This window comes from Bombina bombina, chromosome 2, assembly GCF_027579735.1.
Source record: "Bombina bombina isolate aBomBom1 chromosome 2, aBomBom1.pri, whole genome shotgun sequence".
Classification (NCBI taxonomy): domain Eukaryota; kingdom Metazoa; phylum Chordata; class Amphibia; order Anura; family Bombinatoridae; genus Bombina; species Bombina bombina.
This window is the reverse complement of record NC_069500.1, coordinates 1,022,005,045-1,022,029,714: the sequence shown is the minus strand read 5'-3', so window position 1 is coordinate 1,022,029,714 and position 24,670 is coordinate 1,022,005,045. Positions and strand designations below refer to the sequence as shown.

The 24,670-nt window shown below is 40.7% G+C and overlaps 1 protein-coding gene across 2 annotated transcripts in view; it reads right to left on the bottom strand.

The window, feature by feature from the left end:
• Positions 1–24,670, bottom strand: part of EXOSC9 (exosome component 9) — a 55,977-nt gene that overhangs the window by 6,942 nt on the left and 24,365 nt on the right. For both annotated transcript variants that reach the window (XM_053700815.1, XM_053700816.1), the window contains 7 exons: positions 24,498–24,600; positions 23,307–23,444; positions 17,928–18,010; positions 14,675–14,807; positions 14,302–14,390; positions 13,190–13,336; positions 7,791–7,939 (listed from right to left, as the gene is read on the bottom strand). In XM_053700815.1, coding sequence (XP_053556790.1) covers positions 7,791–7,939; positions 13,190–13,336; positions 14,302–14,390; positions 14,675–14,807; positions 17,928–18,010; positions 23,307–23,444; positions 24,498–24,600 — 842 coding nt within the window. The remainder of the gene's footprint in view (positions 1–7,790; positions 7,940–13,189; positions 13,337–14,301; positions 14,391–14,674; positions 14,808–17,927; positions 18,011–23,306; positions 23,445–24,497; positions 24,601–24,670) is intronic.

Sequence of the window (24,670 nt, the reverse complement as noted above, 5' to 3'; positions counted from 1 at the left end):
TCGGGCTAAGGCCAGTTGAGGCCAAGCCATCAAGGCATTTAAGATCACTCTCAACTCCAAAATGTTTATGGGGAGAGCAGATTCCTCCTGAGACCAAAGTCCTTGCGCTTTCAACGCATCCCAGACTGCTCCCCAGCCCACCAGGCTGGTGTCCGTGGTCACACTCACCCATGAGGATCTCCGAAAGCATGTCCCCTGATACAGATGTTCTTGAGACAGCCACCACGGAAGAGAGCCTCTTGTTGTCTAATCTAGAACTATCTTCTGACACATATCTGCATAATCTCCGTTCCATTGACTGAGCATGCATAACTGCAGAGCTCTCAGATGGAATCAGGCAAAAGGAACTATGTCCATGGAAGCCACCATCAGACCAATTACCCCCATACATTGGGCCACTGATGGCTGTACAGCAGAATGTAGAGATAGGCAAGAGGAAAGAATCTTTGCTTTTCTAACTTCCATCAGGAATATCTTCATTGAAAGGGAATCTATAATTGTTTCTAGAAAGACCACCCTTGTGGCCGGAAAAAGGAAACTCTTTCCCAAATTCACCTTCCATCAGTGAGCGCGAAGAAAAGACAAGATGTCTGTGTGAGATTTTGCAAGTTGAAAAGATGGTGCCTGCACCAGAATGTTGTCCAGATAAGGCGCCACTGCAATTCCCAGAGACCGAATCACTGCCAAAAGAGCCCCCAGGACTTTTGAGAAAATTCTGGGAGCTGTGGCAAGGCAAAAAGAAAGAGCTACAAACTGAAAGGGTCTGTCCAGAAAGGAAAATCTTAGAAATGTGTGATGATCCCTGTGAATGGGAACATGGAGATATGCATCCTTCAGGTCTATGGTCGTCATGAACTGACCCTCTTGCACTACAGGAAGAATGGAACAGATAGTCTCCATTTTGAAGGACGGCACTCTGAGAAACTTGTTTAGACACTTTAGATCTAGAATAGGCCTGAAAGTTCCCTCCTTTTTGGGAACCACGAACAGATTGGAATAGAACCCTAGACCCTGTTCATGTACTGGAACTATAACTCCCATAAGGGAAAGGTCCTGTAAACATTTCAAGAACGCCTCTCTTTTTATTTGGTCTGCAGATAATCTTGAGGAGGTGAAACCTGCCTCTGGGAGGAATGGTCTTGAATTCTAATTTGTAACCCTGGGATACTATGTCCATGCCCACGGATCTGGAACATCCTGTATCCATGCCTGAGAAAACAAAGACTCTGCCCCCCACTTGATCCGGTCCTGGATCGGGGGCAAACCCTTCATGCTGACTTAGACTCAGCTGCAGGCTTCTTGGATTGCTTCCCCTTGTTCCAAGACTGACTGGGTTTCCAAGAAGGCTTGGACTGTTCCTGCTTGGCCGAAGAGGGGGAAGACTTACCAAAGAAGTCCCGAAAGGGACTAAAATTACTCTGACGTCCTTTCGGCCTATACTTCTTATCTTGTGGCAGAAAAGATACTTTACAGCCTGTGATATCGGAAATAATTTTTGCCAAACCTGGCCCAAACAAGGTCTTACACTTGTAAGGAATCGCCAAACGTTTAGACTTAGAGGAAACTGTTGCTGGCCAAGATCGCAAAACCATATATTTTGACTCCCAACTTGATGACCTGCAAAGAGGCATCAGTAAAAGGATTTTGCCAACTTAAGAGCCTTGATCCTATCTTGTATCTCCTCCAAAGCAGTCTCTGCTTGAAGAGACTCAGACAAAGCGTCAAACCAATAGGCTGCTGCACTTGTCACGGTAGCAATACACACCACCGGTTGCCATTGGAGACCCTGATGAATATATATCTCTTAAGTAAGCCTCCAGCTTCTTATTCATAGGGTCCTTGAAAGAGCAACTATCCTCAATGGGAATATTTGTTCTCTTAGCCAGGGTAGAAATCGCCCCTTCCACCTTGGGTACCGTCTGCCATGACTCCTTAATGGAGTCAGCCACCGGGAACATCTTTCTAAAAATAGGAGATAGTGAAAAAGGAATTCCAGGTCTCTCCCATTCCCAGGCAATAATCTCCATAGCACATTCTGGCACAGGAAACACCTCTACAGAGGAGGAAACATCAAAATACCTATTTCATTTGCTAGAATTTTTAGGGTTGACGATGACAGGGGTATCAGAGTCGTCCAAGGTAGCCAAAACCTCCTTTAACAAAACACAAAGGTGTTCAAGCTTAAATCTGAAGGAGACCACTTGAGCATCAGAAGAAAAAAATATACTATACGAATCTGAGATCTCACCCTCAGAGGCTAAGTATCTTCCTTCTCAGACTTATGAGAAAGAGCAACTTGGTTAGCCTGGACTAGATCAGAAACCATACTATCCGATTCTCTAATTTTCCTCGTGTCTTGCCTGAAGCATGGGAATGGCAGCTAATGCCTCAGATACCACAGAGGATTCCTGGGCCGCAATTTCTGCATGCAAATATACTCCTCCAGGAGATTGTGAGGTACCGCAGGGCACAGAATGTGTTAAGGCTTGGGACGTTTGAGGAGAAAGCTGCGGCATTGCCTGAGCAGCATCAACCTGAGAGAGTGGTGGCTCAGTAACAAAGAGTCTATCATTTTACATTAATGTTCTCTCAATACAATCAGAACAAAAAGGCAAAGTGGGTTCAACTTGGCTATCTAGACAAAGCTTGCATTTTGATGTTCCATCTTGCAATTAACAGATTAAACAAAAAAAATATATATTTATTTTAATACTGTCCCTTTAAGGAGCATTCGTTAGCAACAGAAAAAACAAAACGACAGCTAAACAGGGTTCAATATAACCTCTTAAATTTGCCAAAAGTTGAGAGCTAATTAATGCACCTCTAAAATGTAATTGAGGCTTAAGAAATTATAAACACAGGCTACAATACACCTCAGCGATGTCACTGAGGTGCCTACCTGCTCCCTTTGCACTCCGCTGAAAAACCGGAGCCTGCAGTGTTGCAGTACGTCCACTTCCGCTATCAGGTACGCCGCAATAATGAAAGGTGTGCGCTTAGGGGAAATTTTACCGCCTCAGAGAAGGACCCACCTCCCTCTAGTATTACAGAGGCGGTCCTGGCGGCCATAATTAAATACTTTTTAACTCAATACCGCTCCGTGACATGTCTCAGGAGTTAGCTTTCTAAACTGAGACATGTTCAGACCCATCCTTTACAACATCGGATCTAAGGACTATTACTGAGCCACCTATAAGTGAAAACACTGAAAGTCCCAGTTCCTGCTCCCTGCCCAATGAATGCTGTTGGGTAATACAGGAATCTAATCCCAAATAAAGTGCAACTACCTGCTTTAGTGCCAGTATTCTGTTTCTCTCATTAAAAAAAAATTGCACTTACCTGCACTTCTGGCTGTCCGGCAGGAGGAAAGCTCACCCGGTATGAGAGGATGCCACTCCTCACAGAAACCTGTGAAAACAAGAAAGGACAGAGTAAACCTACTCTGGCTTTCTATAGAAGGGTAGCAACCTGTTAGGAAAATGCAGTGAGGCCCACCCCACAAGTTCCTAACTGCTTGAAAGCTACCACAGCCCTACTGAAGAGACTAACGTGGAGTACAGCTACACCCAGTCTTGACAGGAAAGTTCACAGCAAACCTACTCTGGCTTTCAAAATAATAAATTCTTGATTGAAGAAAAATCTTTTACAGACACCAAACTTCACCTCCTCCTGGCACTGAAGGCAAAGAGAATTACTGGGGATTGTGGGAAGGGGAGGGATACTTAACAGTTTTGCTGTAGGTGCTCTTTGCCTCCTCCTGCTGGCCAGGAGTGATATTCCCAACAGTAATTGATGACGCCGGGGACTCACCATATCTTAGGAAAGAAATGCACTTTTTTCACATTTTAAGCGCTATTTTTTAAACCTGATGATACATACAAATATAATAATGGTATATTTTTAATCTGCTGGGTCTGCTGAAAGGACATATCTGACATTTATATAATTTATTCACACAAACTTTACTTCTAAAAGTGTTTAAACGTGAACTGCAACAAAAAGTTCAAAACCAGCTTAGCACACATATGGGAAATGGCTTAGCAGCCAAAGGGTTAAACAAAAAAAAATATTATCTGAGGAAGGACTAATTGGCTATTTTAATTGCAGCTATTTAATAAAATAAATAATATTTAAATAAAGCATTCACAGAAGTATAGCAAAACATACTAAAGTGCAGTCTATGAAAGTTTGTAATGTGCACATATTGCACTATTTAATATAACTGACTGCCCACCTCTGCTCTTACAAGGTGAGAGATAGTCATTAGGAAGACGTATAACAACAAAATAGAGGGGGCGCTAAAGGTGCAGGGGTAACTCAGTGCAAAAATGAATCACTATGCGTAGATAATACAGAAAAATTCAAATATCACAAGGACCAAACAAAATAAAAATAAAAATGAAAAATATATATATGAAATAAAAAACCTTTGAATCCTTGAAAAAAGGATAATACAGAGATCAAAGTCTTTCTTTGAAATGTATGACCGGATGACCGGAGAAAATGAGATATACAATGTTCATATGTGGGCTGCCTCCTCCTCACCGACTGGTCCGGGTATAGCTGAAAAAGTACAAGAAGACAGAGGGGCGCCTCATGTGTGGTATAATCAGATGGTATGATACAGAACAAACAGAATGGAGCCAAATGAGTACTCACATACTATTGAAGCACACCTATGTGCTGGTAGAGACAAGCTGCAATTTCAGATAGGTGTGACAGCTCACCCTCCAGGCAAAGCTGTGTAGATACTCCTGTAGCACACTTATGTGCTGGTAGAGGCAGGCTGTAACTTTATGACAGGTGTAGCAGCTCACCCTAGATGTAGATTCTTGGTTGTGCAGGGGTGTAGGTCTATGCCTGATGAAACGGTTCTAACCGAGAAACGCGTTGCATTTGAGGGGTGCCACTGATCATAAACAACTGCTGTGTTGTTTTTTTATCTTTGTTTTTAATAAATAGCTACATTTTATTTTAAATGTACTCTGAGTGGAGTTCTTTTCCTACCTTCTGCCTTTGCTGATTGCTCACTGGGACCTACACCCCTGCACAACCAAGAATCTACATCTAGGGTGAGCTGCTACACCTGTCATAAAGTTACAGCCTGCCTCTACCAGCACATAAGTGTGCTACAGGAGTATCTACACAGTTTTGCCTGGAGGGTGAGCTGTCACACCTATCTGAAATTGCAGCTTGTCTCTACCAGCACATAGGTGTGCTTCAATAGTATGTGAGTACTCATTTGGCTCCATTCTGTTTGTTCTGTATCATACTATCTGATTATACCACACATGAGGCGCCCCTCTGTCTTCTTGTACTTTTTCATTAGGAAGACGTACAGCAGAGGTAAACAACTATATTTCAATAATAATAAAAACACAAATATACAAATTAATATAATTTTAAAGTGCATTTTCAGATGTAAAGTATTGTGCACAGGTTTCACATTTTAATATACTTTCATATCCTGCATTTCAGTATTTCTAAATGTATTATCACTTTAACCCCTTAATGACAACTGACGTACCAGGTACGTCATGCATTAACAAGCAGTTAATGACAATGGACGTACCTGGTACGTCAGTTGTCTAACAGAGTGCTGGAAGTGATCACAATCACTTCCAGCAGCTCTGAGGGTATTGCAGTGATGCCTCGATATGGAGGCATCCTGCAATACCCCTTTACAAGACTCCGATGCAGAGAGAGCCACTCTGTGGCCCTCTCTGCACCGGTAGTGATGGTGCCGATGGTGCCTTTGACCGGTGGGAGGAGGGAGCGTGTGCGCGCGCGTGCACGATGCGCGCGCGCGTGCACGGGTGTGCGTGTGCATGTGGGTGCGCGTGCACGTGGGCGCGCGTGCACGTGCGCGTGCACATGCGCACATTAGCCACACTGACACCAATGAAAAAGTAAGGGGAAAAAAAGTTTTTTTTTTTTTTTTATATTTAAAAGGATCTGTGAGGGGGAGGGGGTGGGGGTATTGTGGGGGGGCTGCTACACTACAGAAATAATTAAACACAAATAAAAAAATAAATACAATTAAAATAAGTTTGGTTTGTGGGACCAAACTGGGTACTGGCAGACAGCTGCCAGTACCCAAGATGGCGGTAATTAGGTAGGGGAGAGGGTTAGAGAGCTGGAGGGGGGGATCAGGGAGTTTGGTGCTAAGGCAGGGGTCCATCACAACTAAAATATTTTATAATTTTTATTTAAAAAAAAAAAAAAAAAAACTCTTTTATTTAGTACTGGCAGACTTTCTGCCAGTACTTAAGATGGCGGTAACAATTGTGGGGTGGGGGAGGGAAGAGAGCTGTTTGGGAGGGATCAGGGGGTGGGATGTGTCAGGTGGGAGGCTGATCTCTAAAATTAACCCTGCAAGCTCCCTACAAGCTACCTAATTTAACCCCTTCACTGCTGGGCATAATTCAAGTGTGGTGCGCAGCAGCATTTAGCGGCCTTCTAATTACCAAAAAGCAATGCCAAAGCCATATATATCTGCTATTTCTGAACAAAGGGGATCCCAGAGAAGCTTTTACAACAATTTCTGCCATAATTGCACAAGCTGTTTGTAAATAATTTCAGTGAGAAACCTAAAATTGTGAAAAATGTAAAGTTTTTTTTTTTATTTGCTCGCATTTGGCGGTGAAATGGTGGCATAAAATATACCAAAATGGGCCTAGATCAATACTTGGGGTTGTCTACTACACTACACTAAAGCTAAAATTAACCCTACAAGCTCCCTACAAGCTCCCTAATTAACCCCTTCACTCCTGGGCATAAAACATGTGTGGTGCGCAGCGGCATTTAGCGGCCTTCTAATTACCAAAAAGCAACCACAAAGCCATATAAGTCTGTTATTTCTGAAAAAGGGGATCCCAGAGAAGCATTTACAACCATTTGTGCCATAATTGCAGAAGCTGTTTGTAAATAATTTCAGTGGGAAACCTAAAGTTTGTGACAAAATTTGTGAAAAAGTGAACTTTTTTTTTTTTTTATCGCATTTGGCGGTGAAATGGTGGCATGAAATATACCAAAATGGGCCTAGATCAATACTTTGGGATGTCTTCTAAAAAAAAATATATACATATCAAGGGATATTCAGGGATTCCTGACAGATATCAGTGTTCTAATGTAACTAGCGCTAATTTTGAAAAAAAGTGGTTTGGAAATAGCAAAGTGCTACTTGTATTTATTGCCCTATAAATTGCAAAAAAAGCAAAGAACATGTAAACATTGGGTATTTCTAAACTCAGGACAAAATTTAGAAACTATTTAGCATGGGTGTTTTTTGGTGATTGTAGATGTGTAACAGATTTTGGGGGTCAAAGTTAGAAAAAGTGTGTTTTTTTTCCATTTTTTCCTCATATTTTATCATTTTTTTTTAGTAAATTATAAGATATGATGAAAATAATGGTATCTTTAGAAAGTCCATTTAATGACGAGAAAAACGGTGTATAATATGTGTGGGTACAGTAAACGAGTAAGAGGAAAATTACAGCTAAACGCAAACACTGCAGAAATGTAAAAATAGCCATTGTCATTAAGGGTAAGAAAATTGAAAAATGGTCCGGTCATTAAGGGGTTAAGTATATTTACAATTTAAGTGCAACATCAGTATTTTGCATAATGCTACAAAGATGTGTGTTTTATCCTGCAAATTTTTAATAGATTAATAAAGATTTTTTCACTTTGTATACTGGTTGTGCCTACAATTTCTTCTTTTTTGTGTGTAATGCTACAAAGGACAAGCTAAAGAATATATTGTCACATATCTAGATGCTAGTACTTGCCTTCAGAGGTCTTCTTTGCAGATTGTCTTGCATCTTCAGGGGTTTCATCATCATCCTCATCTTCAGATTCCTCTAACTCCCCCCAGGCATTTCCCACACCCTCTCCAATCTGGGCAGTGCCACTTGCCCAAACTACTGGTTTTGAAATACTAATAAGAAAGTCAAGGAGAATAGTATTTTCTTTTCATTTCAATTACATGCTGTCCATGGGCTTATCTTCCCTTCACTCATTTCCACTGTAGTGCATATCTGTAGAAAGAGATGTTCCTGGGGACATGAGTGGTATTGGGTTATATTAGATTAGTTATATTATTTAGGTACCAGGTAAAGCAAACAGAGAAGCACTGGGTCCAGAAAGGTGAAAAACACAGGCATTAGCTCTGATATGACAGCACAACAGGCAGGGACTTCAAAGAACATTAAACTGGATAAGGATAAAATAAATTAAAATGCACTGGTAAAAATGATGATTTAGCAGGAAAAGTCTATGAGATGAAGTGGAAGAGTCAAAAGAGATTCCAGCAAGGGGGATAAACTGTTAAAGGTGTAAGAATATGACCTATGAAAAGAAGGACATAGCTGATGGATCAGGAACAGAAAAACTCAGGGTGAGATTAAGGGTAGAGAAACCAGGACTCTAAGGCTAGTTCCAATAATTTTGGCTATAGAAAGGGAACTTGCAAGAGAAGACAGATAAAACACCAAATTACCACACCCCTGAGGGAAAAAGGTCCTGAAAAGAAGGGAATAATTAGAATCACGGGTTGGACATCCTGGTGGACTCCCACTTACTTTTACGTAGAACAACGGCTAAGAGGACAGTAGAAAGATGTAAAAGAAGTTAAAGTCTAAAAGGCATTCACAAAGGTAGAACAAGAGTACCTTATAATATTCCCTATACACCATGAGATTCACAAGCACTATAAGACTGTTGTTAAAGGGACAGAGCTGGTTACCAAGCGGATTAGCCAAGCATATATAAAATTGGATGTAATGAGAACATTGGCACAGTAAGGACAGATGATAATGTCCAGTTGCTGCAAGGTGGTAGCAAGTGTATTCAGTATGACAGAGTAACCTCCCTATTATATGTGAGACTGCAGATACATAAAAACAGTCTAGGATGATCTGTACTGCAGGTAGAATACATTTAACATTAATAAATCTACATAAAAATGTACAGTACTAGCCTGAGTCCCCTGTTATTATGCTGCCTGAAGAACTTATGTCTGCATCCTGCTCTTTAAAACTACGAACAAGCGATAGATGGGTGAAAAAGCCGCACAACTAAACCCAGATGAAACCATTTTGCTGAGAACACTAAGAAATAACAGGGAAAATGCATGCAATGGAGAAGAGCAAATGTTTTACTCCCTCGTTCTGTAGAAGAAAGACAGTAAGCCCCATATGGTGGGCTAGAAGTGACCGTCACTTCAGAATGTGCATATTTTTACACATAACAGAGGTGATATCTTGAATTAGGCTTACTGATATACCTAATGCTGGAAAAACAGAATTTATGCTTACCTGATAAATTACTTTCTCTTGCGGTGTATCCAGTCCACGGATTCATCCTTACTTGTGGGATATTCTCATTCCCTACAGGAAGTGGCAAAGAGAGCACACAGCAGAGCTGTCCAATATAGCTCCCCCTCTGGCTCCGCCCCCCAGTCATTCGACCGACAGTTAGGAGAAAAAGGAGAAACCATAAGGTGCAGTGGTGACTGTAGTTTAAACAAGAAATTTTAACCTGACTTAATTGCCAGGGCGGGCCGTGGACTGGATACACCGCAAGAGAAAGTAATTTATCAGGTAAGCATAAATTCTGTTTTCTCTTGCAAGGTGTATCCAGTCCAAGGATTCATCCTTACTTGTGGGATACCAATACCAAAGCTTTAGGACACGGATGAAGGGAGGGAACAAGACAGGTAACCTAAACGGAAGGCACCACTGCTTGCAAAACCTTTCTCCCAAAAATAGCCTCCGAAGAAGCAAAAGTATCGAATTTGTAAAATTTGGCAAAAGTATGCAGTGAAGACCAAGTCGCTGCCTTACAAATCTGTTCAACAGAAGCCTCATTCTTGAAGGCCCAAGTGGAAGCCACAGCTCTGGTGGAATGAGCTGTAATTCGTTCAGGAGGCTGCTGTCCAGCAGTCTCATAAGCCAATCGGATGATGCTTTTCAACCAGAAGGAAAGAGAGGTAGCAGTCGCTTTCTGACCTCTCCTCTTACCAGAATAGACAACAAAGATGATGTTTGTCTGAAATCCTTAGTTGCTTGTAAATAGAATTTCAAAGCACGAACCACATCAAGATTGTGTAAAAGCCGTTCCTTCTTAGAAGCTGGATTAGGACACAGGGAAGGAACAATGATTTCCTGGTTAATGTTCTTATTAGAAACAACTTTAGGAAGAAAACCAGGTTTGGTACGCAAAACTACCTTATCTGCATGGAACACCAGATAGGGTGAATTACACTGCAAAGCAGACAATTCTGAAACTCTTCTAGCAGAAGAAATAGCAACCAAAAACAGAACTTTCCAAGATAATAACTTAATATCTATGGAATGTAAAGGTTCAAACGGAACCCCTTGAAGAACTGAAAGAACTAAATTTAGACTCCATGGAGGAGCCACAGGTTTATAGACCGGCTTGATTCTGACTAACGCCTGTGCAAACGCTTGAACATGTGGTACTTCTGCAAAAGGATAGACAGAGCGGATATCTGCCCCTTTAAGGAACTAGCTGATAAACCTTTCTCCAATCCTTCTTGGAGAAAAGACAATATCCTTGGAATCCTAATCTTACTCCACGAGTAACCCTTGGATTCACACCAACAAAGATATTTCCGCCATATCTTATGGTAAATTTTCCTGGTGACAGGTTTTCTAGCTTGGATCAAAGTATCTATGACTGATTCAGAGAATCCACGCTTGGATAGAATTAAGCGTTCAATCTCCAAGCAGTCAGCTGCAGAGAAACTAAATTTGGATGCTTGAATGGACCCTGTATTAGAAGATCCTGCCTCATTGGCAGTGTCCATGGTGGGACAGATGACATGTCCACTAGGTCTGCATACCAAGTCCTGCGTGGCCACGCAGGCGCTATCAGAATTACCGAGGCCTTCTCCTGTTTGATTCTGGCTACCAGCCGAGGGAGAAGAGGAAACGGTGGAAAGACATAGGCCAGATTGAAGGACCAAGGCGCTACTAGAGCATCTATCAATGCCGCCTTGGGGTCCCTGGACCTGGATCCGTAAAGAGGAAGTTTGGTGTTCTGACAGGACGCCATCAGATCCAACTCTGGAATGCCCCATAGCTGAGTCAGCTGAGCAAATACCTCCGGGTGGAGTTCCCACTCCACCGGGTCAAAAGTCTGAGGTGTTCCAATTTAAATGCTAGTGCATCTGATTCTGCCCGCTGAGAAACTTTTCCTGAGTCAGAAATTTCTCCCTCAGACATTACATCCCTCACCCCTACTTCAGAGTGTTGTGAGGGTACATCAGATAAACCTCCCAAAGCTTCCAACTGCTCCTCATCTGTTCTCAAAACAGAGCTATCGCGCTTTTTAGGAAAAACTGGCAGTTTGGATAGAAAGGCCGCAAGGGAATTATCCATGACTGACGCCAGTTGTTGCAATGTAATAGGTGCCAATGCACTAGAGGTACTAGGTATCGCTTGAGCGGGCGTAACTGGTGATGACACATGGGGAGAGGAAGGCGGATTATCCTCATTACCTTCAGTCAAAGAATCATCTAGGGCTATATTTTTAAGTGACACAATATGATCTTTAATGTGTATAGACACATTAGTGCACTTGGGACACATTTTGAGTGGGGGTTCCACCATGGCTTCTGAACACAGAGCAAGGCTTTTCCTTAGTGTCAGACATGTTTAACAGATTAGTATTATACACAAGCAGGCTTGGAAAAACACTTATAAAAGAACACTGTATAAAAATACAATTTGCAATAAATGGTACTGTTCCTTTAAGATAATAAAAGCGCACACAATTTTACAAAACGGTGAAAAATTAACCAAATCTCTTGAAATTTTTACAGTATGTGCCTAATGCTTCGATATGATTGCACAGCAAGTTTCAGCCCGATTAACCCTTTAATGCCCAAACCGGAGCCACCTAAAGCAAACCAGTCTATTGAGCCCACTTAAATAAGCCTCTAGTTCTATACTAAGTTTCAGAACATGGCTTACCCTTCCCACATGGGGAATCTTGTCAGTCTTCTAGCATTATCTTGTCTTGACTAGAAAAAAGATGACTGAAACATACCTCAAAGCAGTTAAGCCTGCAAACTGTTCCCCCCAACTGAAGTTTTCTGGTACTCCTCAGTCCTGTGTGGGAACAGCAATGGATTTTAGTTACAACATGCTAAAATCATTTTCCTCTCAGCAGAATTCTTCATCATATTTCTGCCAGAGAGTAAATAGCACAAACCGGTACTATTTAAAAATAACAAACTTTTGATTGAAGATATAAAAACTACAAATCTAACACCACATTCACTTTACCCTCCTGTGGAGATGCTACTTGTTAGAGCGGCAAAGAGAATGACTGGGGGGCGGAGCCAGAGGGGGAGCTATATGGACAGCTCTGCTGTGTGCTCTCTTTGCCACTTCCTGTAGGGAATGAGAATATCCCACAAGTAAGGATGAATCCGTGGACTGGATACACCTTGCAAGAGAAAGAAGTGTCTTGTGGCTGTTTATGCTAGTAATACAAAGTTCTTAGGTGATATTTATACTCTTATACAAGAATGGTATGGATGAGAACTGGCAAGACACACCTCTCATGGCATAGTGAGCAGTCAGTGATATGGGGAAGAACAGAATAAATTCAGAAAACAGAAAAAACATAATTGGAGCAGAGGTCCCACTGAAGTATCGTTTACCAAGCAGAAACTGTAGGAAAAAAAGTGGCAGAAGAAAGAAATTGAGTAGTTTCTGAATCAAACATTTGTTTGAAGTTTTTGCCCTCAACCAAGAGGCGACGTGATATTAATCCAATAATTGTAAATCATCTCCTGCTTTATGTGCTGGAATGATACACATGAGAAACATACATTTTTATCTAAAAAGTAAGATGGAAGTTCTAATGTTACACAAACATTAGCCTTATATTAAAGTATTTAACCAGTTTTGAATACTGTTAACATTAAAATTAAGATACCTGTTGATCCCATAGCTACTTACTGGTAAATTGTTAATATGGTTTGTGCACAACAGATCCCTAGGCAAAATATCAGACCACTGATAATGCCCTTATTGAGGGGAGGTTTACATTCATGGCAGATATCAACACTACTTGCAATACTAATGATAATAGTAAGTTAAGAAAAAAAAAAAAAAAAGTTAACCATTTGGATCTGTACTGTAAAAAAGGATACATATCTGAGGGAGGCTCAGATTTGGAAAGTATTTCCTCCGCTTTGTCTTCCACATCAGATGTATCTACAAGGGCTTTTTGCATTTTTAAAGCAGTTATTTTTTGATCTGGTAAGGACTCTGCAAAACCAAACTTGCCTCCTTCTTTCCTATCAAATAAATGAGAAAAATGAGTGTACACAGAAATTCAAATGTGCATTGAAAATATATAATTTTGTCCAAGTAAACAATTTTCGTTAAAGTGAAGGTAAACTTTGATGAATGAAAGCCCGTTTTTTAAAAATACTATTTAAAACAGGGGCACTTTCATTCATCAAAGTTTACAAAGCAGCCGTTTTGATAAAAAAAATAAAAAAAAAAAATCTTACCTCTCTTCTTTGCACAGCCAGAGCAGCTTCCCCCTCCTGGACATTCTCTCTTCACACGTCATCAATGACTAATCCGGTTTCCTCCAATCACAGCATGGCCTCAGGCAATGACTACCTTGAGGGGAAAGCCGTGATTGGAGGAAGCCGGATTAGTCATTGCTGACGTGTGAAGGGAGGAAATTCATGTGGGGGAAGCTGCTCTGGCTGTGAAAAGAAAAAAAAAAGTTTTTAATCAAAACGGCTGCTTTGTAAACTTCGATGAATGAAAGTGCCCCTGTATTTAATAGTATTTTTAAAAAACAGGCTTTCATTCATCAAAGTTTACCTTCACTTTAAAGGAACATTGTATGAGCCATTTATATAGCCCATCTAGGAGTGTTTTTGTAACAATGTATATTTTTGCTTATTTTTTTAATAATATTGTGCTGATTTTCAGACTCCTAACCAAGCCCCAAAGTATCAGATGTAGACCCAAGTCTACAGATTTCTGTTTCTGCTCCTGTTTGTGTAATGGGTCTTTTCATATTCAGGAGAGGATGGGGAGGTCTGCTCTTCCTGCTTTCCCAGCCCCTTTCACTGGGTGTCACAGCCTAACCTCATCAACAGTGCTAGACTGGGAGCTTCTAAGTAAGTTTTTAAAAGGTTTTATACTGGACTTTTAGATCAGTATCTGTGTATATTCTTCTTTATATTAGCATGCAGTTATATGAAAATTGGTGTACATTGTCCCTTTAATTACAACAAACCTGACTTTTTTGTCATTCTCCAAGGCCTTCTGAATTAGTTCAGATATTTCTGCCACTTTAACCCCTGCAACTTTGCTGCACCTTAGAACCTGTAAGTATAAGGCAATGGACTAATGTAAATAACATTTCAGCAACAATTCAAGTTGACCTCTTTTGTGAAGTTCTCTTTAGCGAGCAAGTAAAAGACATTCTCCAGGAATTTCTAGCAACACAGGAAATCACACTAAGGACATAAAAAAAAAGATCAGTTGTCCTCCAAGGCAACAAAGAGGAAATAATTTAATTTCTCAGTGTCAAAGTAGCTGAATATGATCAAATGCTGCTATCCATTATTAAAGAGAGTAGGTTTGGCCAGACGTTGTCTTACACTCACCTGTTCTTTCAGCAACATAATGCCTCCACTAGACTGAACTGTGCAAAGTTCACGATGCTTATTCATAGCGATCACCAAAAGACCATCCATAACCCTTTCTTCACGTTCACAGGGATCCACCAACAAGTAAGTTCTAGGTGAAAGTATATATATATGAAGGTATTTTAGAAGAGGAAATGGTCATTTTAGAGTTTAAAAGCAAATGTTATCAATAAAATGCATGCAAGTAAATATATAATATATTTAGAAAATAAGCAGAGACAGACTTTGGAGGCCGAATTATCAAGCTCCGAAAGGAGCTTGATGCCCCTGTTTCCGCGCAAGCCTTCAGGCTTGCCGGAAACAGTAATTATGAAGCAGCGGTCTAAAGACCGCTGCTCCATAACTTGTCCGCTGCCTCCGAGGCTGCGGTCTTCAATCCGTCCGATCCTATACGATCGGGCTGATTGACACCCCCCCTGCTAGCGGCCGGCCGCAAATGTGTAGGGGGCGGCATTGCACAAGCAGTTCACCAGAATCGTTTGTGCAATGATACATGCCGACAGCGTATGCTGTCGGCATTTATCGATGTGTGGCAGACATGATACGCTACATCGTATCATGTCCTTCCGCACTTTAGTAAATTGGCCCCTTAATATCCATGGTGATTACAAACCTCAGACATTGTATGCACATATCTTTTCTTTTTTTTTTTTTATTTCCTCCCCAGTGCATTTTAAAAAACATTTTTTTACATGGCAATTCCTCTTACTTTTCACTGTTGATCATCCAATAACAAATTAACTCTAAACATATTTTGTATTCCAATGAGCTATAAACTTTTGCTGCACCATTTTTTAAATTATTTTTTTAAGAGCCATCACCTCACCAACTTTGCCACCCAATACAGATACTGAAAGCAAATGAGAAACAACAGATCTGACAATATTTCCTTTTAACCCCTTAATGACCAAGGACGTACGCCACACGTCCTCAAAAAAAATACAGTTAATGACCGAGGACGTGTGGCGTACGTCCTTGGTCTGGAAAGCAGCTGGAAGCGATCCTGCTCGCTTCCAGCTGCTTTCCGGTTATTGCAGTGATGCCTCGATATGGAGGCATCCTGCAATAACCCCCCTTGGCCATCCGATGCAGAGAGAGCCACTCTGTGGCCCTCTCTGCACCGGACATCGGTGGCCGGTATCGTTGGTGGGTGGGAGCAAGTCTGGGAGGCGGGTGGGCGGCCATCGATGTGATCGATGAAGAGAAGGGGGGTGGGATCGGGGGCGGAACCATCGGGAGCGCGCACGGGAGCGCGCGCGTGCGCGGGGGGGGCGCGTGCACGGGGCGGGAGCGGGAGGGAACCGCTACACTACGGAAAAGTTGTGTGTGAAAAGTTAAAATAAAAAATGTTAAAATGTTACAAATAAACAGCTAAGGGATCTGGAAGGGGTGGGGGGAAAGCTACACTACAGAAAAGGGATTTTTTTTTTAAAAAAAAGGCACATTTGTTACTAAACTAGGTACTGGCAGACAGCTGCCAGTACCCAAGATGGCGCCCATTAAGGCAGAGGGGGAGGGTTAGGGAGCTGTTTGGTGGGGGATCAGTGAGGTTGGGGACTAAGGGGGGATCCTACACAGCAGCATATGTAAATATGCCAAAAAAAAAAAAACAAAAAAAAAGCCCAAGTATAGCTTTTATTTTAGTACTGGCAAAGTTTCTGCCAGTACTTAAGATGGCGGGGACAATTGTGGGGTGGGGGAGGGAAGAGAGCTGTTTGGGAGGGATCAGGGGGTCTCATGTTTCAGGTGGGAGGCTGAGCTCTACACTAAAGCTAAAATTAACCCTGCAAGCTACATAATTAACCCCTTCACTGCTAGCCATAATACACGTGTGAAATGCAGCAGCATCTGGCGGCCTTCTAATTACCAAAAAGCAACGCCAAAGCCATATATGTCTGCTATTTCTGAACAAAGGGGATCCCAGAGAAGCATTTACAACCATTTGTGCCATAATTGCACAAGCTGTTTGTAAATGATTTCAGTGAGAAACCTAAAATTGTGAAAAATGTAACGTTTTTTTTAATTTGATCACATTTGGCGGTGAAATGGTGGCATGAAATATACCAAAATTGGCCTAGATCAATACTTGGGGTTGTCTACTACACTACACTAAAGCTAAAAGTATCCCTAAAAGCTCCCTACATGCTCCATAATTAACCCCTTCACTGCTGGGCATGATACACGTGTAGTGCGCAGTAGCATTTAGCAGCCTTCTAATTACTAAAAAGCAACGCCAAAGCCATATATGTCTGCTATTTCTGAACAAAGGGGATCCCAGAGAAGCATTTACAACCATTTAAGCCATAATTGCACAAGCTGTTTGTAAATAATTTCAGTGAGAAACCAAAAGTTTTTGAAAAAATTAGTAAAAAAGTGAACGATTTTTTGTATTTAATCGCATTTGGCGGTGAAATGGTGGCATGAAATATACCAAAATGGGCCTAGATTAATACTTTGGGATGTCTACTAAAAAAAAATATATACATGTCAATGGATATTCAGAGATTCCTGAAAGATATTAGTGTTCTAATGTAACTAGCGCTAATTTTGAAAAATAATTGTTTGGAAATAGCAAAGTGCTACTTGTATTTATGGCCCTATAACTTACAAAAAAAGCAAAGAACATGTAAACATTGGGTATTTCTAAACTCAGGACAAAATGTAGAAACTATTTAGCATGGGTGTTTTTTGGTGGTTGTAGATGTGTAACAGATTTTGGGGGTCAAAGTTAGAAAAAGTGTGTTTTTTTCAATTTTTTCCTCATATTTTATAAATTTTTTTATAGCAAATTATAAAATATGATGAAAATAATGGTATCTTTAGAAAGTCCATTTAATGGCGAGAAAAACGGTATATAATATGTGTGGGTACAGTAAATGAGTAAGAGTAAAATTACAGCTAAACACAAACACCGCAGAAATGTAAAAATAGCCTTGGTCCCAAACGGACAGAAAATGGACAGTAAACCAACTCTAATTTTATAAAGTCTTCTTTATTTGCATTACAGTTATAATTTAATGTTCTACTTGAGACTGCTTAAGAACAGCAGAAAGCAAAAGAACCACATTGAAAATAGTAAACAAAATGGTCAGTGGCATTCAGAGTTTCTGGGGAGGGGGCAATAATAAAATATTTAGCTAATATAGGGTAAATTGTATTCCATGCAACACTTCTATAAACAATGAATTACTTTTCTAAGAAACCTACTTACCCTTGCTGAAAAAATGCAAAGCTGACACATATTGGCATATGATGAATACTAAGAGGAACAGGGTCCCGCTCTTCTGGACTATACTGTACAAAATAAAAATAAAGAGTGCTCTTGTAAAGGTAGTCAGCATTATGTATTCTGTAATGCAAACACAAAAACATAATTTATACTTACCTGATAAATTTCTCTTGTAGTGTATCCAGTCCACGGATCATCCATTACTTGTGGGATAATCTCCTTCCCAACAGGAAGTTGCAAGAGGATCACCCACAGCAGAGCTGCTATATAGCTCCTCCCATAACTGTCATATCCAGTCATTCGACCGAAAACAAACAGAGAAAGGAGAAACCATAGGGTGCAGTGGTGACTGTAGTTTAATTAAAATTTAGACCTGCCTTAAAAGGACAGGGCGGGCCGTGGACTGGATACACTACAAGAGAAATAAATTTATCAGGTAAGCATAAATTATGTTTTCTCTTGTTAAGTGTATCCAGTCCACGGATCATCCATTACTTGTGGGATACCAAAGCTAAAGTACACGGATGATGGGAGGGACAAGGCAGGATTAAGCGGAAGGAACCACTGCCTGAAGAACCTTTCTCCCAAACACAGCCTCCGAAGAAGCAAAAGTATCAAATTTGTAAAATTTTGAAAAAGTGTGAAGCAAAGACCAAGTCGCAGCCTTGCAAATCTGTTCAACAGAGGCCTCATTTTTGAAGGCCCAGGTGGAAGCCACAGCTCTAGTAGAATGAGCTGTAATCCTTTCAGGGGGCTGCTGTCCAGCAGTCTCATAGGCTAGGCTTATTACGCTCCAAAGCCAAAACGAAAGAGAGGTTGCCGAAGCTTTTTGACCTCTCCTCTGTCCAGAGTAAACGACAAATAGGGAATATGTTTGACGAAAATCCTTAGTAGCTTGTAAGTAAAACTTCAAGGCACGGACTACGTCCAGATTATGTAAAAGACGTTCCTTCTTTGAAGAAGGATTAGGGCACAACGATGGAACAACAATCTCTTGATTGATATTCTTATTAGAAACCACCTTAGGTAAAAACCCAGGTTTGGTATGCAGAACTACCTTATCTGCATGAAAAATCAGATAGGGAGAATCACATTGTAAGGCAAATAGCTCAGAGACTCTCCGAGCCGAGGAAATAGCCATCAAAAACAGAACTTTCCAAGATAAAAGTTTAATATCAATGGAATGAAGGGGTTCAAACGGAACTCCTTGAAGAACCTTAAGAACCAAGTTTAAGCTCCACGGGGGAGCAACAGGTTCAAACACAGGCTTAAATCTAACCAAAGCCTGGCAAAATGCCTGGACGTCTGGAACCTCTGCCAGATGCTTGTGCAAAAGAATAGACAGAGCAGAAATCTGTCCCTTTAAGGAACTAGCTGATAATCCTTTGTCCAAGCCCTCTTGGAGAAAAGACAATATTCTAGGAATCCTAACTTTACTCCATGAGTAAGTCTTGGATTCACACCAATAAAGATATTTACTCCATATCTTGTGGTAGATTTTCCTGGTAACAGGCTTTCGTGCCTGTATTAAAGTATCAATGACTGACTCGGAGAAGCCACGCTTTGATAGAATCAAGCGTTCAATCTTCATGCAGTCAGTCTCAGAGAAATTAGATTTGGATGATTGAAAGGACCTTGTATCAGAAGGTCCTGTCTTAGAGGCAGAGTCCATGGTGGAAAGGATGACATGTCCACTAGGTCTGCATACCAAGTCCTGCGTGGCCACGCAGGTGCTATCAGAATCACTGATGCTCTCTCCTGTTTGATTTTGGCAATCAGTCGAGGGAGCAGAGGAAACGGTGGAAACACATAAGCCAGGTTGAAGAACCAAGGCGCTGCTAGCGCATCTATCAGCGTCGCTTCTGGGTCCCTGGACCTGGATCCATAACAAGGAAGCTTGGCGTTCTGGCGAGACACCATGAGATCCAACTCTGGTTTGCCCCAACGATGAATCAACTGAGCAAACACCTCCGGATGGAGTTCCCACTCCCCCAGATGGAAAGTCTGACGACTTAGAAAATCCGCCTCCCAGTTCTCCACGCCTGGGATATGGATTGCTGACAGGTGGCAAGAGTGGTACTCTGCCCAGCGAATTATTTTTGAGACTTCTAACATCGCTAGGGAACTCCTGGTTCCCCCTTGATGGTTGATATAAGCCACAGTCGTGATGTTGTCCGACTAAAATCTGATGAACCTCAGTGTTGCTAACTGAGGCCAAGCCAGAAGAGCATTGAATATCGCTCTTAACTCCAGAATATTTATTGGAAGGTGTTTCTCCTCCTGAGTCCACAATCCCTGTGCCTTCAGGGAATTCCAGACTGCACCCTAACCTAGAAGGCTGGCATCTGTTGTTACAATTGTCCAATCTGGCCTGCGAAAGGTCATACCCTTGGACAGGTGTACACGAGACAACCAACAGAGAAGAGAATCTCTGGTCTCTTGATCCAGATTTAGCAGAGGGGACAAATCTGGTTCTAAGTTGTCAATAATTTCAGTCAATGGAGCTGTATGGATGGCCTCTTCCAGGGCCTCAAACCAGAATGCCGCCGCGGCCGTGACAGGCGCAATGCATGCAAGGGGCTGTAAAATAAAACCTTGTTGAATAAACATTTTCTTAAGGTAACCCTCCAATTTTTTATCCATTGGATCTGAAAAAGCACAACTGTCCTCAACCGGATAGTAGTACGCGTTGCTAAAGTAGAAACTGTTCCCTCCACCTTAGGGACCGTCTGCCATAAGTCCCGTGTAGTGGCGTCTATTGGAAACATTTTTCTAAATATAGGAGGTGGGGAAAAAGGCACCCCCGGTCTATCCCACTCCTTGCTAATAATTTCTGTAAGCCTTTTAGGTATAGGAAAAACATCAGTACACACCGGTACCGCATAGTATTTATCCAGCCTACACAATTTCTCTGGTACTGCAACTGTGTTACAGTCATTCAGAGCAGCTAATACCTCCCCAAGCAACACACGGAGGTTCTCAAGCTTAAATTTAAAATTAGAAATCACTGAATCAAGTTTCCCCGAATCAGAGATGTCACCCACAGACTGAAGCTCTCCGTCCTCATGATCTGCATATTGTGACGCAGTATCAGACATGGCCCTTACAGCATCTGCGCGCTCTGTATTTCTCCTAACCCCAGAGCAATCGCGCTTGCCTCTTTATTCAGGCAACCTGGATAATACCTCTGACAGGGTATTATTCATGATTGCAGCCATGTCCTGCAAGGTAATCGCTATGGGCGTCCCTGATGTAATTGGCGCCATATTAGCATGCATCCCCTGAGCGGGAGGCGAAGGGTCTGACACGTGGGGAGAGTTAGTCGGCATAACTTCCCCCTCGTCAGAATCATCTGGTGATATTTCTTTTATAGTTGAAGACTGATCTTTACTGTTTAAGGTGAAATCAATACATTTAGTACACATTCTCCTATGGGGCTCCACCATGGCTTTTAAACATAATGAACAAGTAGTTTCCTCTGTGTCAGACATGTTTAAACAGACTAGCAATGAGACTAGCAAGCTTGGAAAACACTTTAAACAAGTTTACAAGCAATATAAAAAACGTTACTGCACCTTTAAGAAACACAAATTTTGTCAAAATTTGAAATAACAGTGAAAAAAGGCAGTTACACTAACAAAATTTTTACAGTGTATGTAACAAGTTACCCAAAACTGAATAATAAAAAAAACAAAAAACGTTTTTGTCTTTTTTTTTTTTTTTTTTTCAAACAGTCACAACAACTGCCACAGCTCTACTGTGGCTTTTTACCTCCCTCAAAAACGACTTTGAAGCCTTTTGAGCCCTCCAGAGATGTCCTGGATCATGCAGAGGGAAGCTGAATGTCTCTGTCAGTATTTTTAGCTCCACAGAAAAGCACTAAAAAAGGCCCCTCCCACTCATATTACAACAGTGGAAAGCCTAAGGAAACTGTTACTAGACAAAATTCAAGCCAGCCATGTGGAAAAAAACTAGGCCCCAATAAATTTTATCACCAAATACATATAAAAACGATTAAACATGCCAGCAAACGTTTTATATTACATTTTTATAAGATTATGTATCTCTATTAATAAGCCTGATACCAGTCGCTATAACTGCATTTAAGGCTTTACTTACATTAGTTCGGTATCATCAGCATTTTCTAGCAAATTCCATCCCTAGAAAAATATTAGCTGCACATACCTTATTGCAGGAAAACCTGCACGCCATTCCCTCTCTGAAGTTACCTCACTCCTCAGAATATGTGAGAACAACCATGGATCTTAGTTACTTCTGCTAAGATCAGGCAGATTCTTCTTCTAAATACTGCCTGAGATAAACAGTACACTCCGGGACCATTTAATTACTTGTGGGAGAATATCCCACAAGTAATGGATGATCCGTGGACTGGATACACTTAACAAGAGAAATTACAGTCATTTCATAAAAAGATTAAAGTTCTAAATAAACAAACAGACAGAACTTTTTTAAAAGTGGGTAGCTGCACTGATATAAAAACGTCATATACATGTTACAACTGCACTAGAAGTAAGCTTTTTGTGCTCATCGGGTTGTGCTCATATTATGAGCTTAAAGTAAACTGTTTTCGCTCTCACGCTAACCTGATTTGTAAACATTGTTTCTGCTCTTACAACTCCAGTATTTGGTAGGGAGGTGATGCAACATGAATGAATAAATATGAAAACCTGTTATTACATTTGTTTAAAAAAAGAGCATAAAACTAAGTGCAGTCAAGACACATCAGAATAGACTGAAAAACTAAATATGGATTGCGTGTACCTCACTGCTGAGCGCATGTACTACTGGATGGGGCAGGAGCATAAGCTGTTACTCAGCGAGTTTCCTGATAATTTCTGATGTATCTTGACCAGTACACAGAGGAGTTATAGATGGTTATGGGTTACACTGTGTGACTTGTCTTTAAATAAAACAGTAGGTGGTTCCTGAGTCTGGAACCTTTCAGCATATACAGACACAGACATTATCACAGAGAAAAATATCAGGGGAAAAGTTAATTGGTCCCCTCAATGTTAATATAATAAAAAGGCAAAATTCTCACTTTACTAGGTCTAGTAGAAATGTTCAGTCCTTAGTATGTATGGAATACAGTATATATTTATAGAATATAGCAATTCTTAGCTTTATATCGGTAAGTCTGATGAGTTTTATAATTACCTCACCTTTGTAAAATTTATTCAGGCCTTTGCCTTCTACTCTATATTTCAAGCTAGCAGAATATTTACATTAACAATTCTTTACATTCCTTAGTCTAGGTAAGTATGTAACTTGACTGCAGAAACTCCATTAATCTAATATTGATATCTAGACGTCAAGTAAAATGTATAATCAAAAACCCACCACAGTGACCTCTTCACCCTGAACGGACACATCTGGTCTTTTAAAATGACAAAGAGCTGCAATAGCAGCAATGCTTGCTGCATCAATGATGTTACCCTCGTGGTTCAGCAAGTGAAGGTCAACACGTATCTGCCATACCTGGATCGAAGGAGAGAAAAGAATGAAAAACGGAATCATACAACACACATAGGTATAAAGTGATTATAATGTAAGCGTCTATACCAGTAGGGTTGTGCCATTTAACGGATTATACAATTAAAAGTGTTGGTGCCAGCAAACATTACTCATGCAACATTAAAGGCACATAGAAGTCAAAACTATACTTTCATAATTTAGAGCACTATAAGCAACAATGTTATACATACAATGCTCAAGACACGTGCACACTCCTGACCCTACAACACACTAAGATCTGGATTTGCACAGATCTAAGTTGCACTTTCATAAAAATAAATCTGTCTCCGAAAAGAACCGAAAGTCGCAAGCGCCCGCCTTCTTCCTCATTCGGATAGTAAGTAAATACACAAACGCACATGTTTACTATAAACACACAAAGTTTTTACTGAATGAGTCAGTCTCAGGGTAGGAACCAACAAACTCATAGAAAAATGTAAAACTAGTTTAAAAATGAAATATCAGGTTAAGCACTATAGTGAATTTTTTTTGATCAATGAAAGATTTATAAAGCACTTACAAAACTACATATATTTTTGAGGTTTGCTATAAAAAACATGAATACTCCAAGAACCAAGTATTGCAGAAATAGGATTGCATAGTATATACCAAACATCCAGAATGAACGCCAGGAGATACAGGACATCAGTCTTGCCTCATATCGATTGAAGTAACCTGAAGTGAGAAACCCTTTAAGGGACTCTCTGTGTCTAAGTCAACTGAGAGTTGAACTTTAATATTTTCATGGATTTGCATTCACACCACAGAAACATCCGCCAGGGTGCCAGGAAATTTAAGTTAATTCATGGAATGTAAGATCCGCACTCAATGGACTTGCAGCAAATTGTACTTTTAGTAAACTAAAATAAAAGGACAATTTGCTGCAAGTCCAGTGAGTGAGGATCTTACATTCCACACACACATTATATATAAATAAAATGTAAGAGATTTCTAAGTGTTATTTGTAAAAATGGTTTTAGCCCACAATATTGAAAATATTGCAGCAGCTGTATTTACCTTCTCACCAGCGGCAACACAAAGTGATTCTGTATCAATACATTTTGAGTTTCTCAGACATCTCTCTAGTAGTCGATTTAGTTTAACCAAAAGTTCTGACTGTCTAAAAAGAGATGAACCCCCCCCCACAAATATATTAGGATAACAAGAGTAAGATTCAGGATTATGTGACA